Source organism: Polyodon spathula, chromosome 2 (genome assembly GCF_017654505.1).
Source record: "Polyodon spathula isolate WHYD16114869_AA chromosome 2, ASM1765450v1, whole genome shotgun sequence".
Taxonomy (NCBI): domain Eukaryota; kingdom Metazoa; phylum Chordata; class Actinopteri; order Acipenseriformes; family Polyodontidae; genus Polyodon; species Polyodon spathula.
Window position 1 is genome coordinate 10,907,477 of NC_054535.1, and position 18,279 is coordinate 10,925,755.

General features: G+C 41.2%; 1 protein-coding gene across 4 annotated transcripts in view; it reads left to right on the forward strand.

The window, feature by feature from the left end:
- slc2a9l2 (solute carrier family 2 member 9, like 2) overlaps positions 1 to 18,279 on the forward strand; it is a 149,388-nt gene that overhangs the window by 23,781 nt on the left and 107,328 nt on the right. For all 4 annotated transcript variants that reach the window (XM_041276219.1, XM_041276193.1, XM_041276204.1 and 1 more), the window contains 3 exons: positions 2,810 to 2,908; positions 10,789 to 10,949; positions 13,954 to 14,078. In XM_041276219.1, the coding sequence (XP_041132153.1) occupies positions 2,810 to 2,908; positions 10,789 to 10,949; positions 13,954 to 14,078 (385 nt within the window). The remainder of the gene's footprint in view (positions 1 to 2,809; positions 2,909 to 10,788; positions 10,950 to 13,953; positions 14,079 to 18,279) is intronic.

Consider the following 18,279-nt stretch of genomic DNA (forward strand, 5'->3'; position numbering starts at 1 on the left):
CACTTTCTTTGGCTAGGTCTGTCAGTGAACCGTGCAAAGAGCCAGCTCACACACTCGCAGACAGCCTCTTATTTGAGAGTGCATCTGGAATCCAGGTCCATGCTGTCCAATCTATCGGAGGACAGAGTGCAGAGAATAGCCGTTTCTCTGAAGCTTTTTCAGCTCAACAAAAAGCTGACACTAGTACATTTCAGAAGGGCGGTTATAACCACGGATGCATCTAGCCTCGGCTGGTGCACCATGTGGAACGGCAGGGGTGCTCAAGGAGTATGGAAACCCCCATGGCAGGGTCACCATATAAATATTTTGGAACTGCAGGCAGTGTTTCTAGCCTTGCAGAATTTTTTACAGGAGATTAAGGGGAGACATATACACTACCATGGTGGCTTACATAAACCACCAGAGTGGCCTCAGGTTCCCAGTCTCCATCAAGTAGCCTGCAGGCTGTTGCTTTGGGCGCACCATTACCTCCTGTCCCTGCAAGCAAAACATCTGCCCGGCGTGACAAATTGGGCAGCAGATCTCCTTACAAGGGGAATCCCCAGTGCTTCAGAATGTAAGCTTTATGCAGATATGGTGAGCCTCATTTGGCAAAGAATCAATCCATTGTCACATCTGGTTCTCCATAACAGATTCCAGGGCCCGCTTGTAATAGATGCCTTTACGCACCAGTGGCCTAGGGAGCTTCTGTATGCCTTTCCACCACTCGCCATGCTCCCGCAGTGCCTGGAAAAGATCAGGCAGGACTGGGCCTTTTTTTGTCCCAGAAGACTGTGGTTTGCAACCCTGATACAGCTCCTGAGCAGCAGGCCTTGGAGCTTGACAAAACGTTGCAACCTGCTCAGTCAGACGCGGGGGACATTGTGGCATCTCGACCCATTAAGGGCAATATTTGAGCCAGAATTCCACAGTGGAGTCATGCGTTCCCAGTACGGGTACAAGTGGACCGTGTTTCAAACGTGGTGCCTACATAAGCGGTTTGACCCCACGACCTGTGATGAGGGGAAATGCCCTCTACATTGAAGGTCTATTTGGCAGCCATTTCAGCTTGTCATATTAAAATTGAAGTCTCCCCAGGAGCGCATTTCCTTGCGGGGCAATTTTTAAAAATAGCTCAGCGGCTTTGGCTGCCTATGAAGGTATTGTCCTGGAGGCTTAATGTAGTGCTTGAAGCACTTATGAAGCCTCCCTTTGAGCCCTTGATTTCAGCAGAGTTGAAACATTTATCTATGAAAGCTGCTTTCTTTTTTGCAGTTACATGTGCTATTTTTGCCAGAAACAATCTTGGCATTCCACATTAACCAGACGATGGAACTTGAGGCTTTCATCCGCCTCCTTTCCAGTCTGATAGAGAGCGGCAGCTCCATACGCTTTGCCCGGTGCCTGAGGCATTGTTTCTGGTATGATGACATTTTGCTATGATTGCTTTTGATGTGGAAATACCTGCAGATAGTAGTAAACAATGAGTAAAAAAAAGATCTGCACTAACTACGTCAGTAACACCCCCCCCACCCCCCCGAGTTAAATCTGGTTAGTTCAGCACAGAACTTTCTCTATGGGAAAAATAATTAAAAATGGCATCTATTTTGTAATAGTTAATTCCTCGTACAGTGGAAGTGTTGTCATGTCACACTATCACTGTTATCTTTGAAATATGATAGAAAAATGAAAAGATGGACGTGTGTTAGTATTGCTAGGGTGAGTAAGAGATAAGAAATATATTTTAAAATATCGGTTATGCCTCCTTTAAGATTAGGATTCTGTTTTCAAGGTTGTCCAGACATATAACTCAAACACTACCTCTACCCCATAAAGATGCCCTTCTTGGTACACCAAGCACCCTTGACTTTGCTTTGCTATCTGGCCAGTCATTACTGACTATGTCATCTGGTTTTATGGCTTAATTGTTGTGCAGTAATGTTGCTTGACCAATGATACTATCAGGTGCTTGGATTTGATTTGTCCGTGTTACTCCCTTGAAGGAGAAGTCAATCAAATGTAAGACTTGTTGCTTACCTAAAAGTATGAATCTATAACTACATTTTAATTCACTAAAACAGATTTGTAAAACACTGGACGACATCCAGAAATATTATTTATCCCCAAAGGTGATAAGACAACAGTATTTTGTCAAATTACAATGTAATTTGATGGCAATAGAGGGAAGCTTTACACCTTTCTTGTTGTGGAGTTTGATGTCTAGTGGCACTTGTCTTACAGTAATCCTCATTTGGGTAAATCAAAGCTCTTTATGATTTACAATGATAGAGTGATTTATTTGACAGTGCCTCTGCCTAAAGACATGCAACTCAGACACCCACCTTGGAAATAATAAAACATTCTTTAATCACGGTAGTAATTTGGGAGGGTTATAAATGATGATGGCTATCTCCACTGTAAAAAGTACTTCTTGACCAAAAAAATATAAGGCTTGTGGTTGGATCTGACCCTACGGATAGTAGCAGCAGTTCTTTGTGACAGCTTTCCAGGCCCTAAATTAATTAAGTACTCTGTGTACCTACATAAAAAGGCCAGTGCTGACAGAGAAGTTGTGTGTGTGGGAAATTAGAAACTAATAAAGGATAAAGTATGGTACCCTTAATAAGAACAAGGTATAAAGGTTATGTATATATTGGTTTACAGTAAATGTACAGTTGCTTGAAAAATGACTTTTTTTTATATCTAATGCAGCAATCTTAGTGTATTAAATTGTGTGTTAAGGGTTTTAGATTCTGCTGGAGTCATGGCTTTAAACTCTGGTATAATGTATGTCCTGTGGAAACCTGAAAGAATGTCTGTTTTATTTCAGGGGTGGACTTGTCGTCTTGTGATAGCTTCTCTGTCTGGAGCTTTCGGTTCTTCATATCTGTATGGCTACAATCTCTCTGTTGTCAATGCTCCAACCTTGGTAAGTTAGACAACTTATGGGTTGTGTTGGAAATATGAGTTCTGGTGATGAATCTTCCTCCCGACCTGTGAGGGCGCTAAAGAACGAGAGGAGAAATATCTGGAAGGGCTGGCCTGACAGTTCGTTTCCGGGTCAGGGAAGTGGGTCAGTCTGGAAAGAAGCGAGACTCTGTTGTAAGACCGTATTGATTTGAAAGGTAAACGAGAGGCAGCTGCAAGTAATAAGGCAGCTGCAACCGTTTACCTAGATATCATGCGGGATTACATATAGGGGCCAGGGTAACGCTGATCTTTTCCTTCGTTTGGGTAAAACGATCAGAGAGAGAGAAGGATTGAGAGAGGAGCTCTCAGTGTGTAGAAAATAATTCATTTTGTGTGTTATTGTGTTTGTCCTGTTAATTGTCTGTTCTTCACTTGGAGACAGTTAAAGCTCACCTCCGGAGCTGTCGAGTAGGGTCAGCACTGTCCGGAGCACCACTGCACTATCGTCACAAAGTACCGTTGTTTTCACTCAGCACCAGCACGACTGCACTCACCCAGGACTGGTGACCGTGTGTTTGGTTTTTGTTCGGGACTGTGCCCAGTTGTTGTTATTCCCGCGCTTTACACATTGTTGTGTATAGCCAGGGATTTATTATTTGACGGTCACCAGACCTGGATTACAAATAAAAGCACTTTTCCACTGGATATCGTTGTCTGCCTGTCACTCCTGCATCGCATCACCGCTACACCTATTCCCCTCCACCAGCCACTTTGCCACAGTTGTCTTTCACCATCTGTGAGGCGTGTGAGTAAAAATGGATTTTCCAGACAGCGACTTACGTGTAAAAAAAAATAAACATTTTATTTAATATTACACAGTAAAGAAAAAAAAAACAATAAAGAAGGATGTGAGGGAGGGAGTGCTGGAGTAATCAAAAATAAAGGAACGGAAGCCTCTTAATCCTCTTCGTGATCTGCTCAAATCCAAAATGAAACAAAAAGGAATAAAAACAGAAAAGAGCAAAGTTAGTAAGGCCTCCGTCCGTAATTAAAAGTAAATAACACAGTCCAACCCCGCACGTACTTCCCTCCAGCCTTTTTTTCCCCACCTCTATTCCTCAGGACCAACCCCGAACACAGTAGCACGTTCCCTTTAGTATGCAAACCCCGCCCCGGTAGTCAGTGGATCACCAATCCCAGACTGACAGGTATCTTTAACTTCACTTGACTCCAGTGGCTGATGCCGCCCCTCAAAAAGATGACTTTTGTCATGGTCACAAGACCTTGGTAAGGGAAGTCCCGAGTTGGTTTGATGTCTTCTACTGTTGGGAGGCTGAATTGCAGACCAAAACCCCTTTGACTCATCACATATCCCACCCCTCAGAGTGGAGCCGAAGGAACACTCGGAAACCTCTAACCCCTCCTTTTCCCCTCCCTCCTGGGAAAAAAAATCAGCGTTTTGATGTAACTTACCTGCACGATGCCTTATTTGAAAGGCGAAGGGTTGGAGCGCCAGGTACCACCGCGTAATCCTAGCGTTTGAATCCTTCATTGTGTCTAACCACTTTAAAGGGGCGTGATCTGTGATGAGTACAAAGGGTCGTCCCAGAAGATAGTATTTTAAGGACTCCACCGCCCATTTTACTGCCAGGCATTCTTTCTCTACCACAGAGTACCTTTGTTCTCTCGGCAGTAACTTCCGACTAATATATAGTATCGGGTGTTCTATACCATTTTTTTCCTGGGACAGAACCGCCCCCAGACCAGTCTGCGATGCATCAGTCTGAAGGATGAACTCTCGGCTGAAATCCGGGCTTACTAATGCTGGGGCCTGACTCAAATTAGTTTTAATAGACTCAAAAGCTGTCTGACACTCTGCACTCCACTTAATTTTATTTGGAGCGTTCTTTTTAGTGAGATCAGTGAGAGGGGCGGTTATAGTGGAAAAGTATGGAATAAAGCGGCGGTAATAACCAGCCAGTCCCAACAGTGATCTCACCTGGGTTTTCGTGGTAGGTACCGGTGAATCCAACAAAGCCTGGACTTTTGAAACCAACGGTTTCACTCTACCCTTACCCATTATGAAACCTAAATATTTTGTTTCTTCTTTTCCAATAGCGCACTTTGCCATGTTCGCTGTGAGCCCCGCCTTCCTCAGAGACTGTAGGACGGCTTTTAATCTACTCAAATGTTCTTTCCAGGAAGAACTGTATATGACTACATCATCGATATATGCAGCTGCATACTGTCGATGAGGTTGTAAAACCCTGTCCATCAGTCTCTGGAAAGTTGCGGGAGCTCCATGAAGTCCGAACGGCATAGTACAAAATTGAAAAAGACCATCTGGGGTTGAGAATGCCGTTTTCTCACGAGAGGCTTTTGCTAATGGAATTTGCCAGTATCCTTTCGTCAGATCCAAAGTTGAAATAAACCGAGCTCGCCCCAGCCTGTCTAAGAGTTCATCTACCCGAGGCATGGGATATGCATCAAACTTAGAGATAGCATTCACCCTCCTAAAGTCTATACATAACCGTAGTGACCCATCTGGTTTGTCTATTGGTACAATTGGGCTACACCACTCACTTCGGGAAGGTTCAATTATCCCAAGTTTCAACATACACTCCACCTCCCTCCGGACAGAATCTCTCCGACTTTCTGGAATGCGATACGGTCTCTGTCTAACTCTCAGACCTGGCGGAGTGATAACCGCGTGTTCAATCAAATGCGTTCTTCCGGGCACGTTAGAAAACACATCACCAAACATTTTGATTAAATTGCTTACCTCTTTGCATTGATCAGGAGTTAATTGTTCCCCCATCGGAACCCCAGCTGCTGATACTGGCTCAATTGAGGGTCCATAGTCCTCTCCCTCCTGTTCGGGAGATATAAAATGGACCTCCCGTTCTTTCCACGGTTTGAGGAGATTAACATGATAAATTTGATTTTCCTTCCGACGCCCAGGCTGTCGGATCTCATAATTAACTTTTCCAATTGCTCGAATGACCTCAAAGGGACCCTGCCATTTAGCAAACAACTTAGATTCTGATGAGGGAAGCAACAACAACACTTTGTCTCCAGGTCGAAAGTTCCTAATTCTTGCATTTTTATTGTAGCTTTGCTGCTGCTTCTGCTGTGCCACTTTGAGATTGTCATGTGCCAATCGACCGACTAATTCTAAGCGATCGCGTAGCTGTAATACATATTTCACTATATTTTTAGAGTCTTTTGACTGTTCTTCCCAGCCTTCTCTTATGAGATCCAAGATACCCCGCGGCTGCCGACCGTACAAGAGCTCAAACGGAGAGAACCCCGTTGAGGATTGTGGTACCTCACGAACTGCAAAGAGCAAGTAGGGAAGCAGTTTAGCCCAATTACGTTTCTCCTGATCTACAAAGCGGTGCAACATACTTTTTAAAGTCTGATTAAATCGTTCAACAAGCCCATCCGTTTGAGGATGAAAAACTGAGGTTCGAATTGAACGGATTTTCAATAATTTGTATAATTGCTGAATACAGCCAGACATAAAATTAGTGCCCTGATCAGTGAGAATTTCTTTCGGGATTCCCACCCTAGAAAATATTTTAACCAATTCATTTGCTACTACTTCTGCACTCATAGAGCGTAAGGGAACAGCTTCTGGATATCGTGTTGCGTAGTCCACTACTACCAAAATATACCGATATCCTGACTCTGCTCCCTCCAGAGGGCCTACTAAATCTACACCAATCCTCTCAAACGGTACTCCAATAATTGGCAGTGAGACCAGAGGTGCGGGGCGAACTAACTTAGGGGCAGCTAATTGACATTCCGGACACTCAGATACATACTTCCGCACAAGACCATAAACCCCTGGCCAAAAAAACCGGGCCAGAATTCGTTCCTGGGTCTTTTCAGTTCCTAAATGACCTGAAAATGGAATGTCATGCGCCAATCTCATGACTTCTGACTGAAAAGGCCTAGGAACCAATAACTGTTTTACGAGCTGTCCCGTCCCGGGAGCCCGGGTTATTCTATATAATAAGTGCCCAGATACAGAAAAATGCGGAAATACCACTGGTTGTCCTTCCTGCATATCCTTCCCCTCAACATATCTAACCTGTTTCCAAGCATACTGTAACGTGGGATCATTTTGTTGTTCATAGCCCAGGTCAATATCTCGGTCCCAATGATTAGGTACGCTGAGAGGAGTGTCTTTTATTATGTGACCTTCCACATCAGTAACCTCGCAGCCCCGGTCACACTGAACACCTACTCCTTTACCCTGCCGTTTACAAGATTGGTTTACCTTTGAGTCAGACCCCTCCCCTTGTCGTCTCAGAGTTCCCTCATATTTTTCCACCCTGCGCTCTCTTTTTGTTTTTCTTGGGCGGATTTTAGGGTTAAACAGGTCGGATTGTAACGGGAAAATCTTGCCAATTGTTTTCTCCCATTGCTTAGATTGTCCCCTGGTAGAAACTAAGACCATTTCCCGACCTAAAATACGATCAAAAAACGGCCAGTCTCTTCCCAGGAGAACAGGGTATGGTAAACATTGCGCTACAGCCACTTTAACGTAAGCTGAGTAACCATCAACAGTAAGTCTAACTTTAGTGGTGGGATAAACCCGAGTTTCTCCATGGATACATGAGATAGCCACTTTACCCTGTGGCTCCCAGGTTACCCCCTCCAAAAGAGCTTGTCGAATCAATGTTTGTGCACACTCAGAGTCTGCAAATGCATTAGTACTCTTATCCCCGACCTGTACTCTTAATTGATAAGGGCCCTCCCGACATTCCCCAGTGTTCTTACCTGTTACTGCCGACCAGGATCTTCTTGCCAGGTCTACCTCCATCATCGGACAGTCCCTGGCTATATGTCCGGGCTCATTGCATCGGTAACAAACTGGGGTAGAAGGCACCAACGGAGTTTGCTTGTCCTGTGAGTCAGTGACCGACAGGTTAGGGGGTTTTTCTCTCGCCCAAGATGGGGCTAACCTCGACCTCCATGGTCTGAAGGTCTGGTTACCTCCTCTGGGCTTCACTGATGGGTTGGTCCTGGTTAGTTTAGGCGCAGGAGTGGGGTCAGAGGCGGCGCCTTCATTCGCATCCTCATATGCCTCCACCAGGATGATGGCCTTCTCGAGAGTGGTAGGTTGATTCCTTTTAACCCACTCCCGATTTCCTGGCGGCAGTATGGATGTGAACTGCTCTATGGCGATCTTCTGCACCAGTTCTTGGGGTGTGTGTTCTTCCGGCTGCAGCCACCGGGTGCACTGATCCAGGAGATACTGTCCCGCAACCCGGGGCCGCACCCCCTTGGACAGCTGGTATTCCCGGACACGGCGCCGGTATGTTTCTTCCGTGATCCCGAGGCGTGAGAGAATGGCTTCTTTTACTTTTGTATAATCTGCGGCCTCCGAGGCCATTAATGCTCTGTACGCTGCTTGCGCTTCTCCTGTCAAACAGGGTGCCAATTTCTTGGGCCACCCTGCTGCTTCTGCCACTCTCTCAAAGGTGACCAAGAACGCCTCAGGATCATCTTCCGGAGTCATCTTCTGTAACTTTGGTTGTGAAGAAAACATCCAGGCAACCGCTGTTTCCGCCGCTGGTGTCGAGATTTTCTCTACCAACTGACCAAAGAACTGGGCGAGCTGTTCCTGGCGCTGTGCTTCACTCTCCTCTCGCTTCTCCTCCTGTTCCCTAAACATCGCCAAGACTGTAGCTGGATCCATCTCCCACAATGACACCACGTGTGAGGCGTGTGAGTAAAAATGGATTTTCCAGACAGCGATTTACGTGTAAAAAAAAAAAAAAAATTATTTTAATATTACACGGTAAAGAAAAAAAACAATAAAGAAGGATGTGAGGGAGGGAGTGAGTGCTTGATTAATCAAAAATAAAGGAACGGAAGCCTCTTAATCCTCTTCGTGATCTGCTCAAATCCAAAATGAAACAAAAAGGAATAAAAACAGAAAAGAGCAAAGTTAGTAAGGCCTCCATCCGTTATTAAAAGTAAATAACACAGTCCAACCCCGCACGTACTTCCCTCCGGCCTTTTTTTCCCTGCCTCTATTCCTCAGGACCAACCCCGAACACAGTAGCACGTTCCCTTTAGTATGCAAACCCCGCCCGGTAGTCAGTGGATCACCAATCCCAGACTGACAGGTATCTTTAACTTCACTTGACTCCAGTGGCTGGAATTTACATACTCGTACTTCCGCCCCTCACCAAGGTGCCACCCCTCAAAAAGATGACTTTTGTCATGGTCACAAAACCTTGGTAAGGGAAGTCCCGAGTTGGTTTGATGCCTTCTACTGTTGGGAGGCTGAATTGCAGACCGAAACCCCTTTGACTCATCACACCATCCTTTACCATACACTACTTACCTGAGCTTTACAATGCTTTTACAATGACTTAATAAGCTTTACGTTTGCCTTATTCATGGTACAGTAAATTTAGCTATTAAGGAGTGGACTAAATTTGAAAAATGAGAGCTACATTTATTTCTATATGAAAAGCACACACAATATAATAATAAATGTATTTATTATTAAAAAGGGCTCTCATACATTTTCCACTCATATGAGTGAGCTTAGAAAAATGTAAAACATGTAAGAGGTTGTAAAAGCTGCAGTTGGTTGAGATGGAGAAGTTGGTTTCTGGTAGCTGAAGTCCAAAGACACAAAGCCTAATCAATATAAAAGAAATGCAGAAACCATTGCATTCTTAAGTCTAATTAATGATATTATGTAAAGACAGGGAGTTTCTTCAATCTCCCCAAAAGGCAGGGGATCAAGGAGTGATGTCACTGACACTGAGAACACTGATGAGTCTGTACAAGCAAATGTTAATCTTTTAGTCCTACTAAGTGTTTTATTATTGAATGTTATGGGTGAACGTCAGCTTCAGTGGATGTTCTGGCTGTTGTATAGCAATATGGTTTCTTATCCTTAAAATTAAAGATTTAAGATGATTACTATTTATCTTGAACACCATGACTAATGACTCCTTTGAGTAAACTCAGTGTGCCATGTATTTTATGATTCATCATTTTTATATTATACTTTTTATTGTCAACCCCCTTGCAACTCTTTCACAAGGAAAGTGTACCCTGGCCAGTTTCTAAAAACACCACCACAGATTAACAACAGTGACAATGGCAATATGCCCAAACATTTATTTCCTTGACACAGGGCCCCCACAAGCTCTAACTCTCTCCAACAGCCTTGGAAATTCTGTGAATATGAATTACTTGGGGGCAGTTGCATGCTAGTATATCAAGGAGCTGATTAAGACAGACATCTATAAAGCCCTGAACTGTGTATTTAGTAAACTTAATAAAATCAACTGGTTGCTTTTTCGAATAGTGACTGAAGAAACAGAATTACTGTGTGACCATATGTGTTTTTTGTTTTTTATAAATATATAAATATAGGGAAGCTCTTACCATTAGAGTAATATATGGTACTATGCAATAGAGTGGTGTCAGTGATCAAATATATATTCCTATGACCAGCTGTCAAAGGTTGTTTTTACTTATGGTATCCAATGGAAACCTCCTTTATCCAGTACTCACCAGCTGCATTTTAATCCACCACTTAACCTGAAAAAACACAATGTGTCAGGTAGCTTCCCTTGATATTTTCTACCTGTGGGATACTGTATATTCTCAATTATATTCACAATATTTGAATATTCTCTTCTAAATAGGAATTTAGCCTTGTTTAATAAATGCTGGATTGACAAGAACTAACTAAACTGAATCTCTGTGGTATCTGCTACATGCTACTAATACTACTACTACTACTACTACTACTACTAATAATAATAATAATAATAATAATAATAATAATAATAATAATAATAATAACACCTTTGAAGATGAGTGAATAAATATATACTTGTTTCTCTGTTTCCCCAGTATGTTAAGGAATTTTACAATAAAACTTGGAATGATAGGTATGACCAACCCATGGAAGCAGCATCCTTGACACTCATGTGGTCAGTAACAGTTTCCATTTTTGCCATTGGAGGTCTTGTAGGCGCTATAATGGTATCTCCTCTGGTGAAGCTCTTGGGAAGGTAAGTGTGAAAAGGGGTATTTCTATTCATACTATCTAGTGATTTTCTAATCTGTCTTTCTAATCCCCCTTTGCTGTCACACTGGCAAACAGATTTTGATACTGTAGGTGTTAATACATGTTAAGGTTTAAAATGACCAACTTTACATTGTTTTCTTATTTTCACACTGATTCAACAATACTCTTATATAGAGGATACTGACATTAATCTGGGATGAACACCACTGTCTCCTCTCTCTTAGTTTGGCACCACATGTGGTCAACAACCAGGCATTAAAAGGTTACTGGGGTTTATAGGAAAGGGTATATTATTTTGGCATACTTGTTGTACTTTGCTGCAGGAAGGTTTAAAAAAACTGACTTTGTATAGAGCTGATGAAGGTAGACTGTAGAAGACAGCAGGTAAATTATGGACACTGTATGCACACTTAAAACTGATAAGTAACCACATTCCTCTACAAAAACACCTACTTTGTGACCTATTTATTTGAGTTGAAATGAGAACTGTGTTGCAAATCTGAAAAAAAAAATAAGACTGTCAACTGTTGATAAATGCCATGTGACAGCATTAGTTGTAGCAGAGTTCATCATTTAACCCTGTCTTCAGCCTCCTAGACATTTAAGGTAGCTAAGACTGTGACTGCAGCACTTTGACTGCATAGAAACACATTCTAAATTAGTCTTGCTTTGTAGGTAGGATATCTTGATTTATGTTATGAGAAATTAGCCATAGGGAGTAAAACACAAACAACTGGCCCTTAGTGCTATCTAAACATAGAATGTTCCAAAGAACCCCCCCCAAAAAAATGAAATGTGTGAATGCAAAGTCGACTTTTTAGGCAGTTTTAGCAACCTGGAAAAGGGTGGAGCGACATATATACAGGTGCAATTTATACGTCATATTTTCCTGTAGATTCAAATACATTCCAGATCTGACAGCTTGTTAATTTGTTCATTTCTGTAGTAGCAAAAAAGGTGGCAATTCCGTTGATAATTTCTTGCATTTTCAAACGATCAGCCTGATTATAGTTATTTGCATTTCCATGTCAAATTGCGAGGCTGGAATCACAGGGTTTTCAATACCACTGTTAATATAACTCCATCAGCTTAGAGTCATTTTTTCGTTCAAATCCAATTTCGTGTGGAACATGCCAAGTTTGAGATGTAATGCCCATATGTTGAATATTATTAGGTCAGAACAACCTTGTTTTCTGCTTATTTTAGCATTTAGCTGTGTTAGCTGTAGAAAGAGATTGTGATGCAATAGATCTGGCATTTGGTTTAGAGTCCTGCATCAGGTTGGGTGACCTCGGGTTGGGTTCAGGTCCGAATGTGAACTTTTTTCCCAAATAACGTATTAGAAGGTAAATGTACCGGTATTTCCTGCACTAAGCAGGAGGCGATTAGGGAGGAGTCAGCTGACTAAGCAGTGTTCTTGGTTTTATATTGCCATTTGTTCATATGTCGCAAGATCCTTTTATCACGCCTGCTTGGTGATATTAAAAACACCTGTGGATGAGGTGAAATAAAAGATAGCGCAGGGTTTATATCATATAGTGGATAATAGTCTGAGAGGTAAATCAGAAGTATGGAATTATTTTACAATCATAGCAAATTAAAATAATGAACATGTGACTGGATTTGTTGCTTGATAAAGATACAACCTATCTGAAACCGAAACTGACGTTGTTGTGCAATTAAAAGAGAGGTAGTCGTAACACTAAATCGACGGTATGTTTGGGAGCTCATATAAATGAGACAAGACTTACCTGATTGGTTCGACAGCCCTCAGTAGGGATAACCATGGCTTCATACTTAATCTGGGTGTTCAGATGTTTAGGGCTGTTTTCTTTGTAGATTTCTAAAGCAGTTTGTTGATGAATGGTGCTGGTGCTCGTATTAGACATAATAGACCCCGTTCACGGGCCGTTGCATATATTTAGGTCTTCAACCCAGTTCACGTTTGCAGTTTAAGATGCTGTAGCAGAGTAGGAGCCCTGCACATGAAGAGGTGTTTTTGTGTGGATATATTATAAATAGTATTGTGTAAAAATGTTGTACATAATTAATGAAGTACTTGATGCTCCTGGGAGAGCCTGCCTGCTGTGTGTGATTGCCAGCTGTGGATATTCAGCAAGTAGGTGTGTTCCAGCGGGGCGTCAGGTATAAAGAGGTCCTGTTTGTTCACCTCAGGGCTGCTGGAAAGCCAAAGCCAACTGGCTGAAGATTATCCACGCCACCCGAACAGAGACATTAAAATGTATTCATTTGTCTGATTACGTTGCTGCTATATTCTGTCAGCATATTGACTACATCCAAGTATAAGGGCCTTATCCATATAGTCATATGTATTATAGTAACACAGGGTGTAATAAACTAGCATACTTGGCAAGCAATTTTCTGTATGTTTCTTGGAGGCGGGCCTGAGTTCTATGGTTTTTGCAGACATCAGTCTTTTCTCATCAGTGTTTCGTCATCAGGTACTATTTTAAAATACTGCCAAACATCAGTTGCTTTGATGCCAACATGTTGATTCAATCATTTCAATTTTGCAAACCATCTCTTCTTCACATTTACTTTACAACATATGTCATAGCCTTATGTTGAACATTATTAGGTCAAAACAACAGTTTATTACCGTCTGTTAGAATTGTATTTGTACTGGCATGTTAAAGTGTAATATGTAACCAAAACACAGTTAAATTGTATTTAGTTATTAACTTCTTTTAATACAACAAAAAAATCATATGGGAAAAAGTCTACGATATATAAACTCTAGGAAAGTCTGTTTTAAAAATGACATCTTCAAAAGTGCTCAAAGCTCAAATGTGGAATCAAAGTTTATTTGCATGTGGTGGGATAACAATGTTTGATTGTGCTGCAGCATATTTTTATACTATTATAATAAACCATGTAATTGGATCTTGATAAATATTTTAAGTTAAATGGCTAACAGACTGCATTATTTCCGCTTTTATCTACACTGTTTTTTTATGTAATTGCAGGAAGGGCACATTGTTGTTGAACAATGTTTTTGCCATTGTTGCTTCCCTTATGCTGGCCTTAGGGGAGGTAGCAGGATCCTTTGAAATGCTTATATTGGGTCGATTTATAATTGGAGTTGATGCTGGTAAGTTGAATGTTAACTAATTACCAAAGGGCTGTTAAAGCATATTAACAGTTTTTTTTGCAATTATAAAATATTTGGTGATACTCTGACCCAAAGCTATTAAAATGCATTATTCACAATTACTGAATCTTTCAAAGTGAACACATATATTATGAACCACAGTGAACATGGAAATCAGCATGAAGATGTTATGTGTCACATATTAATTAAATCATTTTATTATGGACTTTTTCCTGTACACAGTACAGAATGGACCTTTGTTGAATGTACACTGTATTTATGTTCATTTATTTAAAAACAAATTTGACAGGATTTTCTATTCATTTTGGAAGGCTATTCACGTTCATTCCATCTGGTTAATGCATTTCACCAGAGGCAGCATGAGCCATTTAACTCATCAGACTTGGCACCACATGAATATCCTTCCCAAATGAATAGAACATCATGTCAAATTAGATTTAAAATAAATTAACATAAATATACATATATTAAACACAGGTCTGTTGTGTTTAAGAAGCATAAAACTGTTCATATTTCCATAAATTACAAGAATAATGCCATATTCTTGCCAAGTACGCTTTTATTAAATCCGAGAAAACCCAGCGGAGCTAAACCAAGTGTGCGTAAAGTACCGCGCGATCCAGGACTTGCATCAACTAGTAAGTATGCTAGAAACGGAGCTGGAAGAAGTGCGACAGCAACAGGATCTTGAGGAACTGGCACACCTACAATTCATGGAAGTCTGCATCACCCCTAACAAACTGAAAGCCACCAATGAGATAGAAGGTCAGAACAGCTGGGTTCAGGTAGGCAGAAGCAGGGAAAAAAAGAAACTTCGTCAAACACAACCACCAGAAATCAAAACAACCAACAAATTTGAGTCACTTCAGAATTTTGATGAGCAGAACCAACAAGAAGAGAACGAGAGGAACAACATCCAGGACCCTATTGACAGTGGTGACCAGACAGCAAAAAGAAGGGAGGTCATGATTGTTGGGGACTCCATATTGAGAAACACAGCAAGTTCAATTCGCAGTTTGGACCCCCTTACTACAACAGTGTGCTGCCTTCTGGGAGCCTCAGTCAAGCACATCACTGAGAACGTGGACAGGCTCCTAGAACGAACAGGAGACGACCCTATAGTAGTTGTCCACATCGGTACAAACAACATTGGAAGAGACAGACCACAATCCCTGCAAAACAAATTCAGAGAGCTAGGAAGGAAATTAAAAGAGAAAACCAAAACTGTGGTATTTTCTGGTATACTACCGGCACCTTGCAAAGGACCATATGGACAGCTGGAAATAATTAATCAAAACGCATGGCTGAAGACGTGGTGCACATGGGAAGGCTTCATCTATCTTGATCATTGGACCACATTCTACAACGAGGACTATCTGTATAGAGGGGACGGACTGCACTTAAATAACAAGGGAACCAGTCTACTTGGAGAAAAGATCCTCGAGCAGGTTCAGAAGCATTTAAACTAGAAAGGAAGGGGGGGGGGGGGGGGAATCAACAAAAAGACAGAAGGGAGACCGCATCAAAACAAGGACAACAACTCAGGTAAGACAACGATTAAATGTATTTATCTAAATGCCAGAAGTATCAGAAACAAAATTCTAGAACTTGAAGCTACTGCACTAACAGGTAACTAGGATGTGATAGGTGTTACAGAAACGTGGTTGTCTGAGAGTGATGGGGACGAATATAATAGACCGCCAAATTCAGACGGTGAGCAAAATAATCTGTTATACAATGACATTAGAAATGCGTGTAGCAAAGGAGAAGCCATACTAATGGGGGATTTCAACTTCCCCCAAATAAAATGGGAAAACCCGGTGGGTAACACGAAGGATGAAATAGAAATGGTGGAAATGACAAATGACTGCTTCCTAACACAATTTGTCAAGGCACCGACTAGAGTGGAGGCATGCCTTGATTTAGTCTTTTCAAATAACGAAGACAGAATAACTAAAACAGAGGTCAGAGAACCACTGGCAAACTCAGACCACAACATGGTCTCATTTGAAGTGTTTTTAAAAACCCCAAAAGTAAAGACTAAAGCTAAGGTTTACAATTTTAGAAAAGCAAACTATGAAGGTATGAAACAGAGACTAACAGAAGTAGATTGGAGTAAAATAGAGAAAACACCCACAGAAAAAGGATAGTTGTTCTTCAAAAATGTAGTACTAGAGGCGCAAAACAATTGCATCCCTAAAGTAGACAAATCTAAATGTAAAACTAAATGGTCAAAATGGTTTAATAGATCAATTAAAAAAAATATTCAGCAAAAAAAGGCACTTTACAGAGTATTAAAAAAGGACCAAAAAGAAAGTATGCAGAAAGATTACACGGAACTGCAAACGCAAGTCAAAAAGGAAGTTAGAAAAGCCAAGAGATAAATAGAAATGAACATTGCTAAGGGGGCTAAAACCAATTCCAAAATGTTTTTCCAATATTACAACAGCAAGTGAACATTCAAAGAGGAGGTTAAATGTTTAAGAGATACAAATGCCAAAATCGTAGATGAAGAAAAAAAATAACAAATATATTAAACGATTACTTTTCACAAGTTTTTACAAAGGAAGATACGGACAACATGCCCCACATGTCATCCAGTTCCTATCCAGTTTTAAATAACTTCAGCATAACCGAGGCAGAAGTGTTAAAGGGGCTAGGAGCTCTTCAAATAAACAAATCCCCTGGGCCGGATGAGATCCTCCCAATTGTACTCAAAGAAACGAAAGAAGTTATTTACAAACCGCTAACCAAGATCATGCAGCAGTCTCTTGACACAGGGGTGGTACCGACCGACTGGAAAATTGCAAACGTAATACCGATCCACAAAAAGGGAAACAAAACTGAACCAGGTAACTACAGACCAGTAAGCCTGACTTCTATTATATGCAAACTTATGGAAACTATAATAAGATCCAAAATGGAAAATTACCTATATGGTAACAGGGTCCTGGGAGACAGTCAACATGGTTTTAGGAAAGGGAGATCGTGTCTAACTAACTTGCTTGATTTTTTTGAGGATGCAACATCGATAATGGATAATTGCAAAGCATATGACATGGTTTATTTAGATTTCCAGAAAGCTTTTGACAAAGTCCCGCACAAAAGATTAATTCTCAAACTGAACGCAGTTGGGAATTCAAGGAAACGCATGTACATGGATTAGGGAGTGGTTAACATGTAGAAAACAGAAAGTACTGATTAGAGGAGAAACCTCAGAATGGAGTGTGGTAACCAGTGGTGTACCACAGGGATCAGTATTAGGTCCTCTGCTATTCCTAATCTACATTAATGATTTAGATTCTGGTATAGTAAGCAAACTTGTTAAATTTGCAGACGACACAAAAATAGGAGGAGTGGCAAACACTGTTGCAGCAGCAAAGGTCATGCAAAATGATGTAGACAAGATTCAAAACTGGGCAGACACATGGCAAATGACATTTAATAGAGAAAAGTGTAAGGTACTGCACGCAGGAAATAAAAATGTACATTATAAATATCATATGGGAGATACTGAAATTGGAGAAGGAATCTATGAAAAAGACCTAGGAGTTTTTGTTGACTCAGAAATGTCTTCATCTAGACAATGTGGGGAAGCTATAAAAAAGGCTAACAAGATGCTCGGATACATTGTGAAAAGTGTTGAATTTAAATCAAGGGAAGTAATGTTAAAACTGTACAAAGCACTAGTAAGACCTCATCTTGAATATTGTGTTCAGTTCTGGTCACCTCGCTATAAAAAAGATATTGCTGCTCTAGAAAGAGTGCAAAGAAGAGCGGCCAGAATTATTCCGGGCTTAAAAGGCATGTCATATGCAGACAGGCTAAAATAATTGAATCTGTTCAGTCTTGAACAAAGAAGACTACGCGGCGACCTAATTCAAGCATTCAAAATTCTAAAAGGTATTGACAATGTCGACCCAAGAGACTTGTTTGACCTGAAAAAAGAAACAAGGACCAGGGGTCACAAATGGAGATTAGACAAAGGGGCATTCAGAACAGAAAATAGGAGGCACTTTTTTGCACAGAGAATGTCAAGAAGCTGCTTGATGAGATTCTGGGATCAATAAGCTACTAACAACCAAACGAGCAAGATGGGCCGAATGGCTTCCTCTCGTTTGTAAACTTTCTTATGTACTTATGTTCTTATGTTCTTATATTCTAACAGGGCGAGGTTACA